General features: G+C 41.3%; 1 protein-coding gene across 3 annotated transcripts in view; it reads right to left on the bottom strand.

Annotated features, from left to right (window-relative positions):
- SLC39A10 (solute carrier family 39 member 10) overlaps nucleotides 1-20,627 on the bottom strand; it is a 34,730-nt gene extending 14,103 nt beyond the window's left edge. For 2 of the 3 annotated variants that reach the window (XM_066322555.1, XM_066322556.1), the window contains exons 1-5: nucleotides 20,557-20,627; nucleotides 19,223-19,377; nucleotides 6,156-7,229; nucleotides 4,952-5,153; nucleotides 758-927 (exon numbers count right to left, since the gene is read on the bottom strand). In XM_066322555.1, the coding sequence (XP_066178652.1) occupies nucleotides 758-927; nucleotides 4,952-5,153; nucleotides 6,156-7,229; nucleotides 19,223-19,234 (1,458 nt within the window). In that variant the 5' untranslated portion in view covers nucleotides 19,235-19,377; nucleotides 20,557-20,627. The remainder of the gene's footprint in view (nucleotides 1-757; nucleotides 928-4,951; nucleotides 5,154-6,155; nucleotides 7,230-19,222; nucleotides 19,378-20,556) is intronic. The other variant, XM_066322557.1, reaches the window with a different exon arrangement.
- Nucleotides 20,628-21,345: the final 718 nt, after the last annotated feature.

Raw genomic sequence — 21,345 nt, 5'->3', positions numbered from 1 at the left:
GATAATGTGGCTTCAGCTTTTCTCTCACGATGCTGGAGATGTGACTAACGCTCAGAAATGTCACAAGGAATTACCACTCTTACACTCCCATTAGCAACCAAGCCATATGACTTTTTAAACTATTACAGTCAATTACAGCCTTAATTCTGATCTGAAATATGAACTTAAAACAACCCTAAAACCATGGCCAAAAATGTGCATTAGAATTATACAAAGAAAACATGTAAATATTAGTCTTTGTGCTAAACAACTGAGGTAGCAAAATTTTAGAAAACATTTCCCCTTTAAGAATTACAGTACACTATCATGAATTAAAAGCTGCTTACCTTCCCTGGGCAATTGCTTGATTCAGTACCTTAGAGGTTACTTTCTCCCTCAAATCTAGTAACCAGGCAGGTTAATCCCCAGGAAACACTTTAAGGTGGTACTGATACACAACTATCAGTAAACAAGAGACAGCAATACTGCCAATTTTGAAATACTCTTGTTGGGCTCGTGAGTTTTTACAATAGCGTGACATCAGTTCAATAGTGAGTACTCAACTACTTCTCCCCACCTCTTTTTTTAGGGAAACACATTTCCTTCCTTTCTGTCAGCAGAAAGGCAGAAAGTCTCCAGCAGTGCTGGTGTCCCTCACAGTCAAGTCAATCTACAGGTGCATCACTGAACATTTCTTTATTGACAGTATCAAACAATTCCTCGAAAATTTACAGACTCATTTACAATTAAGAATAAAAGGTAAGGAGACTGTACTTACATGTGGCAAGAGATGGAGCAGTGCATCTCCACTCATTGTTCCTACAGCCAGAGCTACCAAGAAAGTTAGAAGAAATTTGAAGCACCATTGGTTAATGATGGGAACCAAGATCACACCTAGCAAGGAAAGCAGGCTAATGACGGTGATAGAGATGATACCACAAAACCAGGCTGTGGGAAGAAATGAACACAGAAAGGTTATCAGAACAACACCTGGAAAACTTTTAAGGCTGATTAATGACTTTCAACTATTTCTTAAGAAGGTGACTTTCCTTTAACCTAAGTTGTGTGACTGTTCATTCAAAAAGTGTTGAAAAATATAAAGGCAGCACTGAAGTCCACAGCAAACCCCAAAATACATAGACTTATTCACAGCACAGTATAATAGAGTGAGACATCTGAAGACAATTAGCTAAAAGGAGTCCAGCAATTTTTCCTGATTGTTAATTCCACGCTTAGCTTTGTAGCCCTTCATGAAACAAAAAGCAAAAGGTTTCATACTGGAACAAAACCATCTCTGGTACTTAACTCACTAAGGCTCTACAAGCACTAATGTGTTACGTAACAGTTGTTTTTAATAAGGTTCTGATGCAAAATTTTCCTGGATTCGGTATTTCTCCCCATTTGGAGTTGCATGTTTAGTCTGGCACTATTTATTTCACCTGGTGCTCTCAAACACAAATTTATTCATGAGAAGACTCAACCTCTGGCAAAGGAACTCTAAAATCAAATGCTACAATAAGAGTTTGAAAAGCTGAATGCAATTTGCTACCACCAAATAGCACCATTTATTTTTTCTGACAATCTCTACTCTTGCCATTAGGAGAAGTGATAATGGGACGTGGTACACCCAACTTATTCCTATTAATGAGGGAAGATGTGAAAATTTCTACATGACACTGAAAAGAAGGAACTGCAGAAGAAACAGATCCTATAAATGGAGAGACATGGCTCTTTCAGTCAGCATCTCACTCTAATAAAATATTTTAAGTTTTAGCACAAAGGATTTGATTTTCTTCCACAGGGGTTTTCCTAGCTCCACTTTTAATCGAAAATGTCTACCACAATTTACCAACTTTGATGTAAGTTACAACTCCCGACTCAGAATCATTAACGTTTCCACATTTCAGAGCATAATCTGACTTTCCTTGCATCTGTGAGGGTCCACAAGGAGGGGAAAACATCTTGGAAAATGGGGCAGGGTATGGGTGAGAGGAGAAGAAACGAGGAACAAATATGTTGAAGCTGCTCAGTGTCAACGTGAGTGAGAAACACCCGAAGAATTCTACGTGTACCAAACCCACTATGGAGCAGATTTACACAGCTTTGCCAACAGAAATGTGGCTGCTTCAGGCTTTGGCCTGGTTCAACACCAAAGCTCACAACATCTGCTGCTTTACATTTTATTTTGGGATATTCATTCTTACTAAGTCTGTGGCTGTCATTCCACAACACTGCATAAAAGGCAACAATCCAACTGAAATGCAAGGGGGTAGAAGACCACAACCCCTGGGAGAAAATGACTGGGAAAAGCTTTAGACAGTTTGAGGTGTGCACTGACAGACATGAGTACTGAGACCAGAGAAAAAGAGAATTGGTGATGACGCAAAGTCTGCAGTCAGATGAGGAAATCAAAAACTGAGGTTGGAAAACAGGAAGGCAAAAGTAGGTCCAAAGCTGAGGCAGGACCCCGATGACCAAAATTCTGCCACAGCCTTGACTGATCCCCAGAGCACTTCAGCCACGTAGCCTGGACTGACAGGCTCTGCTGAAAACCCAGCAGCATACTGGAGCTGTCCCTCAATGCTCAATCAAGCATGCACACGCAGCCCTGATAAAAATGACACAGCCGTTGGGCAGGACACTGCCCCCCAAGATGGACACACTCCAGTGTTAAGTGCCCGATGAGATGATCAACAGCCTTACATGGAGAAAAATGGAAAGGCTTAAGGTTCACCTATCACAGCAGGTTTGGCAGATACACCTCTGAGGTGTTGGAATACTCCTATGGGTGATACAGGACCTAAACACGGCATCATGATTAAGATAAGGCACATGAGATTAGAATGTGGAATGTGTGCCCCACTCAGATCGAGCTCCGGGGAGCACTGGCATCTGCACAGGCAGAATTACAACTTGTATCTGAGTTACTCCTATCAACAGCTCTGAGCTCCATCTTTAAAACAAAACGCTCCCTGTTTACTCGTGTGCCTTGACTGGCTTCATTCACAGCAGGGTATGCCCTTCCTTCTCAGTTACTTAGGGGCCCCAGTGGTGACAGTGGCCCCTCTTCCAGCAGGTACACTGTGAAAGATCAGTTCCATGGATAAGCCCTTGAAAATCTCCATTACAAGATGTCACAGAACTCACTGGAAATTACAGGAAGAAAACCCAACATGGCTTCATAAGCCTTTGGCCATCAGTTAATTAAATTGTTTTGCTTTAGAAAACCACAGCAGCAGAGGAAATGGAAACCTCACAGGTTGCTATCAATGAACAGAAGCAACACTGGCCTCTTAAGATTGTTTGAAAGCTTTAACTAAAACAAAAGTAAAGCACAGAAAAGCTCCTGTTTAAAAGTGACTGCATCCTCCTAACTTTGATGAGTACTGACTTCTATCTAAAAATGTTTCTACTATCTCAGGTGGGCACAGGCTTTCATTTCAGTACAGTCCTACAACCTATTGGTTAAGTTACTCTATAACTGACATTTGCCCTACACCTCCCACAATCCTTGTATTCCCATTAGGATCTGGTATTTTTTGATTTGCTTCCTTACATAAGAAGGAACAATTATTATTATATCAACTGAAACCTTGCTGTAATTAATACAAGAGAATACAGGAAATTATTATGAAGAATGATTTATTATTATCTAATCAAGCTGACCTGCAGGTTTCTGTTTGAGAGCCAAATCAATGAGTTAGAACTCAAAATTTTACAAATAGCTGGCAAAGGTGTTATTTGTACTCAAGGTATCAGATGCCATAAAACATGTTAAACATTCACAGTAAGCTTCACTAATTTTGCAAATTAAGTCTCTTAAAACAGTAAAGGTCTTCAAACTGAGTTATTATTGAACTCCCTTTCTCATTACAGAGAAATAAAATGCAATCTTTTAAAAAGAAGTACTCATCTGTAGGAGCTTCCTAATTAAACTGGTTCAAAGCATGTGCAACACGACAGTTTTGTACAGGGTTTTAACGTTTTAATTGGCAGAAAATGCTAAGAGCTGCTCTAGCAATGCTCCTGGTAATAAGGCAGGGGTCAGCTCTTACTACACTGAGACCACACCACAAAGCAATTTGCTGTTGTACAAAACACCCACTGTATCTGCTTTACAGCAATCTCTGAACAGCTAACAAGACAGCAGATGTGTCACTAGAGGAGATTAATCTCTAAGAAGTTAATTATTTTAATGACTCTGCAATTGTTAAGAAAGATTACCAGCAATGCATTCTTCCCAACAATTACTAACATCTATGAGAATGCAGCTATTTCAAGCTTTATTTCTAATGATGCTAATATGCACCTATGTACTAATCAATATTCACATAACCAATACTTTTGTTTTCAAAATACTGACATTATACCCAAGTTTTTTTTATACTTTTAACATTTTAATGCAACTAAACATCAACAGTTCTATTACAATTTATGAAAGATAATGGCAAACATGTATTTGAAAAGTATATTCAGTTATGAAATCACAAGAACTGATTCTTCCCTTAAAGTAACTGCTTTAGCAGTAGTAAAAATACTTTAACTTACAACTATGGTGATAAGAAGCCTACTCAGTTTTACTCAAGGTTCACACACAAAAAATTAAAACTGGCAACAGAGGATTTTAATGGAACACTTCTCATGTACTTAGAGAGAAATAGTCAGAAAAGGCAACTGTCAGAAATGGCAATTTAAATTTTCTTGCACTTGCTTATGTCTATTTTTTAAGATCACCAAAACTGTGCATGTCAATTCTACAGACCTGTATCACTGCTGAAATATAAAACCAGTAAGACCTAAAATCTTATTTTCCAGTGAATGAACTGTGATGCAAGTGTTGTTCTCTATTCCTGAATTAATAGGTCCAGATCAAATCTATTAAGAAATTTAGTGCCAAAGTAACACCACAACTTTCCAACTTGGAGATAAATATAGGGACCACCTCAGTCCCACTAAGAAAAAAGACACCTACCTGATGCACCTGTTTTATCTTTATTCTCAATTGATGCATTTTTATTTCTTGCAAGATCTTCCAGTTCATCATAATGTACAATACAAAGCCTTCTCTCAATCTGGTAGAGCAGAGCAGGACACATGTACACGAAGAGCTCAGGAGATATTAGAGAGCTGGCTTCCAGACCATAGTACCGTAGCAGCTGTGTGGCATTTAAGCACTGCAAGCAAATTGTACAAACAAATTAAATATAAAAACATCTATTTTCACTTATGGAAAATACAGGATATTAGAGAACACAAAGCAGAGACTGTGGTCCAAATCTTCCACCAGGGCTAAAACATGTCTTAAACTGATCGTAGTGGTTTATGAAAGAAACAGTAAAAAGTATCTGCACTGCAAATGCAAATCTCCCCACACCTACAAAATTTTTGGTAAATGTCAATGAAAAGCAGTTTCCATAGTCTTCACACATTACAAGCAAAGAAGAGCAACAGGTGAAGAGTGGAAAAATGTAAATCCAAAATAGGTTTTTCAGCACTTCTGTTTACCTAGCAACCGTTTGTATTTTGAGTTTTACTTTTTAATACAGTTGGAAACATTGAACTTGGCACTCCCTCCATCTTTCCAGCTTAAAATTGTGACTTTACAATGTCCTGCATCTGTAGTTGACTGTAAGGGGAAGAGATTTTTGGTGCTGGCAGAAATAATGGATGCTGAAGGACAAAACAGAAGAGCTTCCACCAAGCACAGTGCTACTGAAGCTACACATGCAATTGCTTCCTAATCTCTTACGACAAAGGTATCAGAAATGTGCTGAAAAGATGAAGGTATTTAAGGAAAAGAGTGTGCAGTTTTCAAAAACATTAATGATCTCAGATTCAGAAAGAAGTCCACAAAAGGTGTGTGTGGTGGCAGTATTCTGGAATATTGGGAAGGGAAAAACCTCACCTGTACGCAGGGTATCTCAGAAAGCTTTACCAATCAACTTCATACAGGCATGCATAAAGATCAACAGGCATGACAAGAGGTCTCTGAGAAGAGATGGGTGATGGGCACACAGAAAAGACCACTCAAAGCAAGCTCAGAACTGTGCGTGCCAGTGACCTCTACTACTGTCACTCCACTTACCTGTATTACACCACGGTCCCAAATGTGCCACTGTCAATTATTATGTGACAGCACTGAAAGTCAACCGAGCAGCACTCCCTTTCACACCCACCTCTTCATGTTTGTGCTCGTCCTCGCTGTGATCCTTGTGAGCACGTGCCGCAGGAGGCGCGTGTTTCCTGACGCTGATCTGCTTGTGCGAGGCCTCTCTCTTGCTGGTGTGGCGGTGCCCGGCGGCAGTGCCCACGCTGCCATCCTGGTGCCCGTGGCCGGCGGAGCGCTCCCCGCCGTGCTCGTGGTGGTGCACGTGCAGGTGAGAGGCGTCGTGGACGTGGTCGTGCTTGTGAACACGGTTGTGCTCGTACTGATCGCCGGGATCGTGCTCCGGGGCGTAATCCCACGTAGTGTCTCCCGATGTCTCGCTGATCTTCTTCTGCTTCTTCTTCTGTTTCCGCTGTTTCCGTTCTGGCTGGTCCTGCGTGGTGTTTGTCTCCGTGGAGGGCTCGTGGCTCTGCTCCCCGTGGTCGCCGTGGCTGACGGAATCGTTGCGCCAGTGCCGCGTGCCGTTGTGCTCGTGCCGGTGCGGGCGCGAGTGGTGGTGGTGGTGGTGCCGGCGGCTTTGGTTATGGACATGTCTGCCATCCTCCTTCACCGAGGGCACCGCCGCGTCTCTCTCCGTCTCACATTTGTGATTTCTCTTTGCAGACACACCAACCGTGGTCTGGTTTTCTGAATCTGTGTGGCTGTGAGCATGGTTATGAGGATGAAAATGCTTTCCTTCCTGTACTTCCAAAGCATACAAGTGAGAAACATGATCATGGCCAATATCATCATGATTTATCATCACTACTTTTACCTCTCCCAAACCAAGGCTTATTAACAATTTTTCCAGGCCAAAAAAAGATAATCTTCCATTTTCACCGTATCGATCAAAAATCTTTTCAATGTAGTACTTTTGTTCATTTTCTGCTTCCAACGTTGAAAATTTACTGGGCATAGATTCTGTTCCTCCATTCTGGAAGTATGATTCATTTGAGATTTGATAGTCATTATGGTCGTGTACACGATCCTTTTTGGGACCACTGTTATGTCCATCTCCATGGCAATGATTGCACTGATGAAAAATAAATGTCAGCAAACAAATGATGCAAAATTTTGTGTGCATGTGTACCTTCATCTCTGTTTCCTACAAGAAACACAAAGGGAAGCACTTAGCTGTAAAAGCAATCTCAATGTCAATTTATATGGCATATCAGTTTGGTACTTATGCCAACTGAATCACTTACAAAACATTTTAGATATCGGCAATAAAAGAATAGCAATTGCAGTACTTTTACTGCAGAAATCGCATTAATGTACTTTTCTTACCCAACAGTAAGACAGACTGTGTATTTTAGAGATGCAGTTTTACAAACCATACTTACAGGAGGTGATGATAAGAAAAAGATTAACAACATTTACAGTCAGTCATATCAGAAGATTTTTGTGCATATTTTCAGAGGCATCTATACTTATGATAACCTATAATATTGAAAATCTTGATAAAACACAAGCTACAAAAGAAGAAAAATTGTTTTAAAATAACAATGCTGTACTGTTCATGGGAGTGACAGGCAGGTAATACAGCTAAAAACCCACACACTATTTGTTCTCTTTTGGGCTGCTAAAGTGCTTCCACTAAACACACACTGCACAGTTCCCTATTTTGAAATCGTCCATTACCAATGTAAAAATAAGCTGTCATTAACCAAATTCAATGTGTTGCCTAAATGTTCGTATTTTTAGTACTTTTCACTTACATTGGTTTACTGACTTCAAAGATCTACATGGACATCCATTTAAAAGTAGGGTTATGTGAAAAACATCTGCTTATGCAACTCAAGAAATACTGTTAATGCTGGCAAGTGTCGAGCTGAAAGCAGTTAGTGCTGATTTTTAGAAACTACATCGTTGAGACCACACGGTTTTCAATTCAGCACTACATGTAAAAAACTTAAAATACAACACCAGCTTATGAAAGAGACACTGCAAAAGCTTCTCCTGTGTTCAGAATTTCAAACAATTCACCATTTTACACTGCCACAAATGCAGGGATGTAAGGGGACAGGAAACAGGCCAGCTGTGATTTAAGCTCTTAACGCTGCCCAGCATGTTACCTTGACTCGAGCTGCTGCTGGCCCTACATTCCCAAACACGAGTGACCTGCTCAGTGCATCCTGAAGTGCCACTGACTCTCACAGGAGACAGGAGAAATTTGGTTGTCCTTCCCAAGCCCCCCACAGCTGCTCACTAAAATGTGCTTTGTGAAACCAGCAGGAAAATGCTCTGCAGCAAACCAGAAACATTTGAAGTCCATCTTACTTTCCCAAAGTACCAGCTTGCTCTTTTGTGCTTAAACACTTGTAACCACATTACTGCACACACACACACACATACATAATCTGTTGGAAGCTCCTATATTTGTAACAGGTTGGCAGAGGAAAGGAAGGAGCTGCCTTCTAAGGACTTTATATGGCAAACAAATGTGTAAACAGAAGACTAGGGAAAAAAACATTTCTCCTGTTAACCTTTACAAATCCAAAATATGAAAATTCACTTTTCACTGGAGCTTCGAAAACTTACAAATTTTTTAAAAAAAGCAAAACGCTTTTGCAATGCTCTCCCATTTTAAAATATAAGCCCAGAATAATATCTGTCAAATATTCTGCATCATATGACACATCTCAATCAAATGAGGCATCTGCATCAAAGCCGATTACATGGACATCAGACAGGTCAATGGCTAGTCACTGTACATTACTGGTTTATTTTTATAAATAACTATTCAATCATCAGTCTGGCATGACCGTAATTTGTCTCCAATTCAATCCCCTACATTTTGGTTACTGATTTCAGGCCTGTGATCAACTTTTTCAAGTAGTTCAGTATGATACGTTAATCCACAAAATTTACTGAAATATTATTTCCATACATTAATATATATATATTTTAAATAATACTAGTTTTGTACGTAAGACACCTTTTCTCTTCTTTTGCCACATAATGGTAATATGCTCAGAACAAGCAAAGTTAAATTATTCTCATTTAAACAAGCATGATCCAGACTAAAATATCTCTACCAGGAAATTCATGACTAAAGCATGCTCATAATCCTTTTCACAACCTCATGATCTTTTCCATGTGACTGTCTCATACAATACTACTAATACATTACTTGGAAACTTTAGTCATGCATCCCTAATTGTGGTGTTTAGCTTTGAATGGTACCTTTTCTCCGTGGCCTAGTGGTTAAAATAGTTTGTAACCTATGACTGTGCTTCACTGCTGAAAAACAAGAGCTGAGCTGTATCAGACCAGTTTCAAAATCAATTACTTGTCTGTTTTCAGTTAGAACAGTAATAACCCTAGCACACTATTTTTGATCTTTTATTGTATAAGATTCTGTATCTTCCATTGCAAATCTTGCTACAGAAAAGATACTTAAAAAACAAATGTACCCTTAATAAAAAGTTTCCAAAATAATAACCAAAAGAATTAGTTCTTTCTTTCTTTTTAAACAAGCTTCATTAGTCTCTAGGCAACTGTAAATAGCTGTCATGTTTTACCTGTCAGGCAGTACTTATAATACATGTATAATACTGGAAAGGTGAAGTCCAAGCTCTATACACTTCAGTGGCATGAAACTGTATATAGCTGATCTCATTTTAGGAACATTAAGACTCTCAAATTCCCCCAAGAGAATATGCAAGGGCAGCCTGAGGACAAAGCTACACCAGTTGAAAGTTGAAAAAGATGCTTTCTATTCTGCTGTCAGCCTTTGCCTAATTCTGTTCTTTGATTCCTTGCTGCCTCCCCAGCTCCCCTCCCCAGCTCCTGAGGGGTGGGAATGTGATCCCGGGCAGTCAGGAGGGGAAACAGCTCCAAGCCGTGGGTCGGTCGGTAGGAAACTGCAGCACCCGTCAAGGGCACAGCTGAAATAACAGCACCTGCTACACTTCCCTGAGCTGCAACAAGAACAAGCAGAGTCCTTCCTGACACCTCAGGCAGTGGGACAAGCCCACTCCAAGCCAAGCTCCAAAATTAGAACATGTGCATTTGCAAGGGCAAAGATGAAGCGTGTCCCATCAGAGGGCATTTCAGAAAGGCACAGGATGGTGCCCAGGGCACCCCATCCCCTCCTCACACAGCAGTGCAAGAGATCATTCCCAGCAAATGGAGAACTGACTGCACAGCCGCACACACAGAGGCTGCAGCTGAAAGCACCTGGGCAGTGCATAAGCACAGCTGTCTTCTCTGCATGGAAAACTCAGTACACCTCTGTGCAAACCACCCTATGCCTAGGGTGTAGCAGCTACTTAAGCAAAGGCATCTGTGATCAGAGTTGGGTTTGGTTTTGTTTCTTTTTAAAATCTTATTTTCATTCAATTTCCCTTGGATTTCTGAAATTTATCCACGGTGCTTACTATGTCAATTGTTCTTGTTATATAGCACTTTAAGCCTTAAAGCCTGGAATATGAACATGATTTGTGGGTACATCTTTGTTAATTTATCACTGTTTCACTGAGACTAGAAAACTAGTTCAAGAGTAAGGCTTTACTTAAAACAACAAACTTGGATTCAAATAATGCGGACATACAAAACTCAAACTCAAATGAAAGCCACATCTGTTATTTCAGCACTTGCAGCCCACGTAGTACAGCATTTTTTCAGTGTACAATGCTGACTAGAATATTTTAAATGCCCAGCTTTTTTCCCCCCTAACCCTTTTTCTTGTATACTCCCAACAGTTTTAATAACCTGAAATATTTGTAATATAAATGCACTGCTTTCTTCCCTTCCCACGCTCCTTCCCAAGTAATTTCAGTTTCCCTTCTTTGTTGTTCAACTTTCTTATCCTTGTTCTCTCTGAAGAATGTTCTGCTCATCTACAGAAAACATCTTGGACTCCTCTAAGTTACTCAGCTTGAATGCCACAGAGAGTAAAGTACCTTAGCAAGATTTCATGGGCAGCTACGAGTTCCACACTAAGCACATGCTCCAGCTAAGGCAAGAGAGAGCCCAGAGAGACAGGAGGTGCTAAAAATAAGGACAAAGTAATATTCTTACCAAACTAAGGCATTCTCGCTGTGAGGCAGTTCAAGTTCAGCACTTGTGTAACTCATTCCTATTAAGAACTTCTCAGATTAATAGCTCTCTGAGAAATGCCAATTTCTTAAAAAGAGAACTATTTCTTGAAATAATTATTGACTACACAAAGACAGTTTTTCTTACAAGTCCTAGAAATTTAACTTCTTTTCTATATTGCAGGTATTCGCTCCAATGTACGTTACTGGAGAGAGTTGTACGCAGCTCCCCCTCATCCTGAACTGTGCAACACTTCATACAAATATTTGGTTCAAAAAAAAAGGCCAGAATCTGAAAATCCAAATGAACCTACCCGACATTTTTAAAATTTCATGTTTTTAACAAATACTAGAATACAAAATCCTATGGATCTAGCACACATTTTTAAGGTAAATGATTTTTTAAAAAATTAACATGAAATTAATATATTGCTGTTCCTGAAAGGCCTTTTATGAGAGCCATAAACCCATTCTAACTAAGCAATAAACTGTTTTTAGCAGTCTTAAGCTGGTATTACCCTCTGGAAACAGGAAAACATGCTACAGATCAATCAAGTTAAAATTAACCATTTCTAACTTTAGTTCTCACCCATCTCCTGTATTTTCTTCCTTCTTCAATTTCAGTGAAACAGGTTTGTGGATTTCAGTAAAACTCATTCATTTGAAAACCTATAGCCCAGTAGGAGGGGCACTTTGCAAGGACAGACCATTAACTAATTGATCCAAGCCCTATTTGCTAAGTTAATACCAGATAAGACTTAAAGAGTACAGAAGGCATTTATGCATAACTGAACACGCCATTAATACTTCTTAAAAATCTGAACTGTGAAGTATTTGAAAAGCCAAGTCCCAAGCATAATAAAATGATCTTGAACTAATACAGTAGCAATCTACCAGCTCAGTTATCCAGAAAGGAGCATTTATTCTGAACATAAAAAAACTGGACAGCCTTCTTCAAAGGGTCAATTATTTGTAAGAAATTGCTGAACACAGGATCCTTCTCAGAGCTCAAAACAATAGAAAAACTTCAGAATACTTGGAAGTTCTCTAAGTTCTGCTCACCAAGAATTAATTTGCAGTCTTTCATATATAAATTGGATGTAGTCCATGAAACACCTATTAATGCACATGAATTTATAACAGAGCTAATTTGCTTTTCTGCCAATATTCTGTAATGAAATATAGTGTTCAATTAGATCTTATTAAGATACCAATCACTGCTTGTAAGATTGAAATGCTTTAAAAGATGAACCAGTTAGAGCTGCATTTTCATATTTCTTTCTTCTTCTGACAGTAAGCAAGTTGTTTTGGTTAGAACCAAGGCTGAAGTTCAGCAAGTATTTTAAGATGCTGTTGCATCTTAAAGCAGCAGTGCTGCCCTCCCCCACTGCTTCACTCTCTTGTTCCCATTCCCACAAAACCATTTTTGGATACCAGCGCATTTGTTTGCTGATCTGTTCACTGTGCAGCTGTACAACTAGATTCTGCTGAAAAACAGGCTAGAAAAAGGAAAAAAAAAATATTACTTTCATGACAGATTACTTTTCCTATCTGGCTCACTGTGCAGCTGCACAAACACCACAGTCCACACAAAAAAAGAGCCACCCAGCTTTAGGTGGGAACACCACTTACTGATCTGGTTGCTCTGCAGTCTAAGAGAGTATTTTGATAGAGCACAAATAAAACAACTGGTCACCTCAAAATGCACTCAAACAACAATAAAATATACCTCCTATTGAAAGCCATTGGAGAATAATTTTTCCAACTTTCCCCCCAAAACAGAATATAACATTTCTAATAAAGTGTTACAAATCACTTCCAGTACTTTTATTGTCCTTATACTTTACACCACTATAACTATTTCATCCCTGCATTACATTATAGTACTTGTGGTATGTCAGAAGGCATTAAAGGCATTTCTTTGATGAGTGTTTAATACCTACATCAATATAATAAACCTCTGTCCATCACTGCTACAATCCAAAAAGAAATTATGCATACCTACTGCTAAGCCAATGACTTCTCTCACTTGGAAAAAACAGAAAAATAAATTTAGAAAACCTGTCAATTATGGAAGCCCACTTAAACATGAGACTAAAACATACTTCTCCTACGTGTGCTATGACAAATTAGTGCTTGACTGTCAAAGCCATTCCCAGAAGAAAGAGCTTTCAAATTATATACCACTGAATCAAACTTGTATTTTTAAATAAGAGATTTAGGTAATGAACAACATCCCAGACTTTATGGTGCTCTGCCAACATGCCACTCTTAGCAAACTCAGTCAAGAAAATAAAGCAGAACTACCCTTAGTCAGCAGGCAGCACTGAAACCAGTGACACCTTGAATTAGTGAGCTCCCAAACGTGTCTTTGTTCAGTAACTGTGGGAGACAAAGGAGTTTGTGAAGATGTCTTGGCAGATTCAGAAGCAGCACTCAACCAGTCTGATACAGGACATAAAATAGTTGGACATATTCCAACAAGCAAATCCACCAAGAAAATACCCAGCTGAACCAGTTAGTGCCATTTTCATCACATTCCAGGTGAGACCTCAACAGAACTCTTGCCCTTTTCCACCCATCATTTATTTTAACCAGGATTATTCTAAAAGATCTACCTGGCTACTCATTACAGGTTGGTGTGGTGATGGAGGCAACCATTCCAACTGATACAAATGGCTTCGAAAATCACTCACCACAAACTATAAACATTTCTTAGCAAGGTATTAACTCAGAAGGGACACAAGTTTAAGGTGAAATAATGAAAATGTAGTATTTTGTATTACTTTTACTATAAAATCTAGTACCCAATATTACTCTTAGTGCAAGATTAGAGACAGAAGAGGGGCAAGGAAGCACCATATTACTACTAATATGTGAGGCAGAAATGTTAAGGGTCTGGCCTTGCTTATTGTCAAGGGAAGTAAAACTGATGCAAGCCGTAACTGCATGTCCAGAATAAAAAACTGCAGAGCACGTGAGGCATCACGTTGGTATTTCACTATTATTCAATCACTGCTTGATTGAATACAAGGAATTCCTGTACGACACTTTTCATAGGATATGGGTAAAAATCAGCAGAAAAAGTGGGGTTTCCCATTGTTGACATACCTTCCTTTTATGTGCAGAACAATGTACTCCTCTAGGTGTTTCACTTTGAGATAATTTTGTTTATAAAACATAATTAATCCTTTGTCTTTGCTGATTTACTCTTAACTATTAAGCTACAATAATGGAGAAAATTCTAGTAAATTACTTTATTTATAGAAACTACCAGGTTTTTCCACAAATAAGTGGCAATTTGCCTTTTCCAACTTTATTCCTTTTGTAAGAACGCAACAACAGTACAATACAAGGCAAAGTATCATCTTCAAAGACTGGGCAAGTATTTTACATCACTCAGCTAAGTGTTTACTGCAATTAATTTGAATCAAAAAGCTTGATACATGGGACACAATAACAATTTGCTATACTTGCTGCGTTGTTATTAAATCATATCTTCTTCATTTGTTCTTTTAGGAGTTGGCATTAACCCCTCACATTCGTCTCCCTACTACGGAACATACGTAGTTTTAGCAAAAGCCAGCGTAAGAATTTTTGCCTAAAGCCACCAAAAATGAACTTCTGGGACTCTGCATGACACAGAAGCATAAATTTAGACTACACACTTTACAAAACTCAGTCTCTTATCTGGAGTACAAAGACAGCAACTCAGTGAAAAAATAAGTAGTTATGGCCATACTACAATCAAAGGCAAAATTTTGTATATACATCCTGCTGCAGCTACTGTGTATTTATTTACTGAATGTATGGTCTGGGAGCAAGTGTACCCTGTTAACACAATGCAATGCCTTTGCTGGACAATTGCCTCAAAGCACAGTTCAGAACAACAAGGATGGAAATCTATCCTGTTTCTGTATTGTAGCAGACAATCAAATAAATAGGAAAATTTTATATTTAGCATAAAAAATTAATATTGCAAGGCGACCACGTTATTTGGACTGCAGCCAAGTAGCATTTCTTCATGTATGCTAGCACAATCTGAAATTGTACTTTTAGCCTGAGATACTGTCTTCCAGAGATGGACGTTCAGGTCAGCACAAACAAACGCTTCCGTATTTCTTCAAACAGCACCAGACAACAGATGTGGCCTATATGGTACAGTTTCATTTCAAGGAATGAGAGTGCTCATCAGCGTGGTGGAGCCCTGGCGGAAAAAGGCCTTCCTTGACAAGAATGGCTACAGAACTTGCACAGAGCCCTGAGAAGTAACGTAACCATCATGTGAAACACAGGAGTGCAATCTTCCCCTTGACAGTGAAGCAGCTTTTCTGGACTGCTCTGTACAAGATATCAGTGAAGCAGGACTGAGAAGCAGCCCTGGCTCACTGCTCCCCCTTGCAGGAACACTCAAACGGGGCATTACTAATTATTTTGCGAAAGGAATTGAACTCAACTGCCAGCTGTACAAATGACATGGCTAACATGAACAATCCTAGATGAATTCGGTGCGACTCATTCTTATTTAAAACGTAAATCAAAACTAACGAAGATATTACTAAAAAAAAATCCACAAAAAGAATCATGTTGAACAATGTCTAGTGAAAGAGACTAAACTGAAGATTATATATATTTTTTCTTTGTTTTTCTTTGATGCTCCAATCCCAGAATAGCTGCATGCTATTATCAGCAATTAGCTTGGCTGAAGAGTAAGTATTGATAGGTATCAAATCACCAGCTGTATATAATCTATTGTATACGGTTTTCTTTGAGAATTCAAGTTATTATTTTTGTCCTTTAATAATCAACACTGTAAAGAGCTATTTATGAATGTGGTGCAAGTTAGGTAATCTAGAGATCTGCATCTTTATACATAAATTGTATGACAACAGCTGCCTGGAATTCATGCTGGATTATAGTGATCTTTACTAAAGCATTTATAACCTACATGCAGAAACACTGCATAAAGTCTCTATTGTATTTACAGTTTTATGCAAATTGTACATAAAACTTCTTTCATACATTCTTGATCTGAAGAGCATTTTATCTCACCTATGTGTCTTTTACTTAATAATGCAGATGGATGACTTTCAGACACGGCCAGTTATACATCAACTTCCATTATTTCAAAGGCTTTCTCCCAAATCTAGATTGGTTTAGCTACCTCAGTGACTTCAGAACCGTCTCTTTATCATTTAAGATACTATTCACACTTAATCAGAACTGTGCTTATCACTTATACACCAAACTGAATGCTTATACAATTTTCTGTACCTTTTAACAGTCCAGAAGCTCTCTAGAGTTTTAAATCCTCTGTTAATAGCACTTTGTATAGACATGCTACTTTGTTTAATGCCGACTTGTGACTGTCAACACAGAGGTTGCAGGTTTCTCTCACAAACTTCATGAGGCTACAGAGAAGGTGACAGCCAGATGAGAATGAAGCTCCTGGGTCAGAGAGAAAGGACAACAGCTGAGTCATTCCTCCTCTGCTGCAATGGAAAAAGCAGCCAGGAAATGGAAAAGAGAAGATGAGGCAGCACAGTGTGACAGGAGAACATTTCCAGCCTAACGAATCATGATCCCCAGTATGGGTACAACACCCTACGTGTAATTCCAACATCCTCTTCTTCTCAGAAGCTTTCTCAGATTGACATCAGCAAACCATCATCTTCCAAGTCTTTTATGCTGCTTTCCAGCTTTCTGAGTATAAAAACCTGTTCAGACTTTGCACTATCACAAGAAGTAACAAAAGTGACTTCAAACAACTATTTTTTAACTTCTTTACTCCTTGGATTTAAATTACATCCAAAAAGCCTGGAGTAATGGCACTGACATTGGCACAGCACTAAAATACTATGAATAGGGGGACTGACACAGCACATACCTTTCTCTCCTTTAGGAGATTACACCGTGGCAGGACATGGTTTCCAGCATTTCAATCAGTTTTTGAAATTTAGAAAAAAAATGGTTTTATTAGCTTTGCCTAATTGGTATGCATTTCCTTACCAGACCTTATTAGGTGTATTTCAAATAATATCTCAGCTGTAATTAAAGAATGATGTAAGAGCAGTCTTAATTGTTTCTGCATTAAGTGTTACTTCAGGCCTTCATCAGCAAGATAAAATTACTAGTTTCATTTAAGATAACTTCAGTAGCCCACCCCAAAGATAATACTTTTCAGATGATAAAATTGGTTTAAATAATTGCTACCTAAATTAAGTTGGACTCCCACATTAAACAGGAAGTTATAGAGATTTTCTTCACATTATAATAGAAATTGCTTCCCGAAAGGCATAAATTCTCAGTATTCACAGAACTCACCCTGCACCTAAAGCTCAATCCTGTGAAAAGCATACCTGCCCAAGGAACAGAACTGCCATTAAACTTTCATTCTCTGAAACATCTACTGACATTTTTAAATGTGTTACAAAAAGTCAAGATACATTTGACAATTCTGAAAACATCCTAGAAAATAATAGGCTATGAAATACCAAGTGTTCTGACATGGCTGATCATCAAACTGACAAGAAAATGGGATGAGAATTTCTTGTTCTGGTATAATTTTCATTGCTGACACATGCAGTTATGTCTGTCCATCCCTCCTACTGTCCAGCAGTTTGTACAGATGCCACCAAGTTTCACTACAGTAAAGGACCAAATCGTAACTTACAAAGAAACTTTCATCGAGTTTGGCTTTCAAGTAGCTTGTGTAATTTTAATCAGCAATTCCATCTGATGAAAACATGTAAATGTTTTAAACTGATTTACTTTATCAGTGATTTATCAAGTGCCCATCACACATTCAAAACAAACGTCCAGTTCTGTAAAAACTGTGATAGAGACAGAAGTAAGTCTTTACAAAAGGCACAATCATGATCAAACGACATTGAAACTGGACAGCCAAGGCAAACAAGTCCTAACACACTTCCTTTAGGACTATACACAAGCTGGAAGTCCATGTGATCTGGGCACTACTTAGAAAGCCTCTTCACAGTTGAATCAGCCATTGCTTTGCAGAAAATGTATTACGAATAGAAAGAGTAAATTACAATCACTTGACTTAGTGAAGACCAGGAAAGAAACCTATTCCATGTCAGATATATTAATTTTGCCATATGCATATATTTTTCTCACTTGTGCAAGTCAAAGTAATTATGGTCAGCATCTGCTTTTTCATGTCAAGTAAACTTTCTAGAACAAGCCTGAATTACCCTGATGATCCAATTTCATTAAATTCTTTTCTTCCAAATGGGAAAAACATCCATTAAGACAAAGCCTGTGAGCATATTTGAATAACTTTAAACCACAACTCTGCTGTAATTGCACGTTTTATGACTGATATACGCTGCAAACTTAATACCAGGGTTTTATGCATGCCAACCCGGAAAGCACAAAGGCCTACACAAATATTAGTTGAAACAAAGCCCATTGTTTTGGAAAATTTCTTTTTTATGTAGCCAGAATCTCCAGTTATATTGCCTATTTCAGATAGGAAACAGTGCATAACCCCTCTACACCCACCCAAGGACACTAATATAATGCCCATATGGAACTGCCATTAATCTCATCAAACACACACTATTACTTCAGAGTCTGTCTGTCTACTATCTGTATATCTAGGCCTATTTTCCTTCAGAAAGATACTGCCTATTTTTTTTCTCTAAAGCATTAGTTAAACCCAGTTAAAAATAAAAATGCTGCAGGACACCACCACTTTAACCACTAATTTAGCACAAGAATTTGGCTGGTGAAGTATAGTGACACTGGTCAATGCTCTTGGGGATCACAAAGCTTTTTCCAGTTATTGTCTTACATGACCATGCCAGACTATTACCCTATGGAGTAACCATTAGTTTCTCACTTTGGAGGTGCAGAGAGGAATTCCTACCTCCCTGCACATCTGAAGCAATTACTCAACTAAGGAAATCAGAGTGCATTCTCTGTAAGTTGAATTTAAAAGCCCCCCATATATGAATGATACCTTTTCAATATAGACTTTTTTTTTATGTCACTCTTGTCAGTTAGTACTACCCAAAGGGATACAAGAACATACCCGCTGGAACATGCCAGGAATTACTTTTGTTAACTAGATGACAACTGCTTCCGCTCGTCTGAAAACTAACCAGGTCTTCCAGTGTGCATTTCTCAGTTCTGTATCAGGCTCGAGGTTATCACAGGTTTCCTTGGTGTTACGGTACAGAATCCTACCTTAATAAAAAAAACACATCATGATTGCTACTGACAGACATACAGCATTAGGAGTGCTAGACACCAGAAGTATTTCTACTCAGGCAACTCTTGCTCAGAGACTTTTAACAGCTAGCAGGCATGAACACTTCTACAGAGAAGCCCAAAAACGACAAAGATACCTAGAGATTTTAAAGAGCAATTTTATTCTGCAGTTTCAACGTAAAGCGTGTGTTTCCAAAGGACGCGGCATAAACAGCAGAGATGGCTGAGGACAGGAAATCAATGGTTTTCGCTCATCATTTCTGCGTCCGTATAGTAGAGCGATAAAGCCTCCTGACCCTTCCGCCCTTACCCTTGTTTAAGGTTACGTGCAGGTTACTGCCCGAGAGATTTTTCCGCAGCTGTTAACGTTAAATCCCAACCGTAAGCCCTGCAAGATTTAATCGCGTGGCTTGCTCACCACCCACCGGCCCGGCAGAGCCCCCAAACGCCGCCAAGCGCCGCGGGGGTCCCGGCGGAGCCCTCCGGCCGCTCCCCCGCACAGCCCGGGCGGGCAGGGCCGGCACCTTCCACCCGCGGCCTCCACGTGGCCGCAGCGACAGCGAGCCAGCCAGCTCGGCAGGGCCGGGGCGCGCCCCGAGCCGCACTCCCGGCAGGAAGGCTGCAGAGGGAAGTGGGAGAGCGGGCACCGGGCAGCCCAAACCCGCCGGGCCCCCCGACCCCCGCCGCGCCCCTTTCTCTCTCCGCCCGAGCAGCCTCGGCAGCCGCGGCCCCCGCCGCCGCGTTCCGGGCCCCCCGCTCCGGGCGCGGGGGCGGGGAGGATTTACCTGCCGCATGGTCGCCTCAGGAGCAGGGGAAGAAAGGGGCGCGGGGACGCGGCAGGGCCGCGGCGGCGCCTCGCGCTCCGCCGCCTCAGGGCAACCCGGGCGCGGCCCCCCGCCCGCCGCCCCCGGCCCCCCGCGCCCACCCCGCGGCCTCGCGCCCCGCCGCCACGTGATGAGGCGGCCCGCGCGCCCCTCTCGCCGCTCCGCATCGCGGGCGCGCTGCCGTCCGCTCCCGCCGCTCGCTCCCCGCTGCGGCTCCTCGCCCGCACCGCCGCCCCCCCGCCCCGGCGCGGCCCGGGCCGGCCGCCACCCGCTCCGCGGCGCCGGGCGGCTGTGGGGGAGGGCATGTAAACAAATGGGGTTTTATAGCTACCTCACTCGAGTGCCGTGTGCATCTCCCTCTCCGCTCGGTACCAAACCGCCGCGGCGCCTCCTCCTCCTCCTCCTCCCGCCGCTCCGCTGCGCTATTCACAGAGCCGGCTACGCCGCGCTCGCCCTGCACACGCGGCCCCGCAGCCCGCGCTGCCCAATGCGCAGCCATTTCCTCCGGCGCTACGAAAGTGGCGTAGCGGCGCTGCCCGCCCGCCCCTCGCTGCGGCGGCTCCGCACACGGCCCGGCCATGGCCGCGGGGCTGCGGCAGCGCCGGAGGGAGCCCCGGAGGGAGCCCCGGGCCAGCGCGGCCGCCGCTCCCGGCCCGGCCCGGCCCAGGGAGCCGGGCTGGGCGGCTCGGAGGAGCCGGGGCCCAGCTGCCGCCTCTGCAGCCGCCTGGGGAGAGGGCCGGTCTGCAACAACGGGGCGTTTCGTACCTTCCTATCGAGGTACCTTTCGAGGCCGAGGTGGGCACTAGCCCCCGTTTATTTAACTCCAGAAAGCCCTGTCAGGCTGGCTCGTACCGCCGAAGGCTGTTCAGGCAATAAAGGTCTCCCCGTGCTGAGGTGGAGCCCCTCGTCACCGACACGTTTCGTTCCTAGACGACAACTACGGAGCTAAATAAAGCCCCCAAACCAAACCTTGGGTAAATCAAACCCCTCGCTAGCTCAACGCCGAGGATCAGGGGACATTTTGGTTTATAACGTAAGACCTACTATATCCACTATATTTAGTGGAGTCTTTCACAACAAATCTTATTTTAAAATAGACCAGCGTGTTTTGTGATGGTTA

Source organism: Sylvia atricapilla, chromosome 7 (genome assembly GCF_009819655.1).
Source record: "Sylvia atricapilla isolate bSylAtr1 chromosome 7, bSylAtr1.pri, whole genome shotgun sequence".
Classification (NCBI taxonomy): Eukaryota; Metazoa; Chordata; class Aves; order Passeriformes; family Sylviidae; genus Sylvia; species Sylvia atricapilla.
This window is presented reverse-complemented; position numbering and strand designations above follow the sequence as displayed.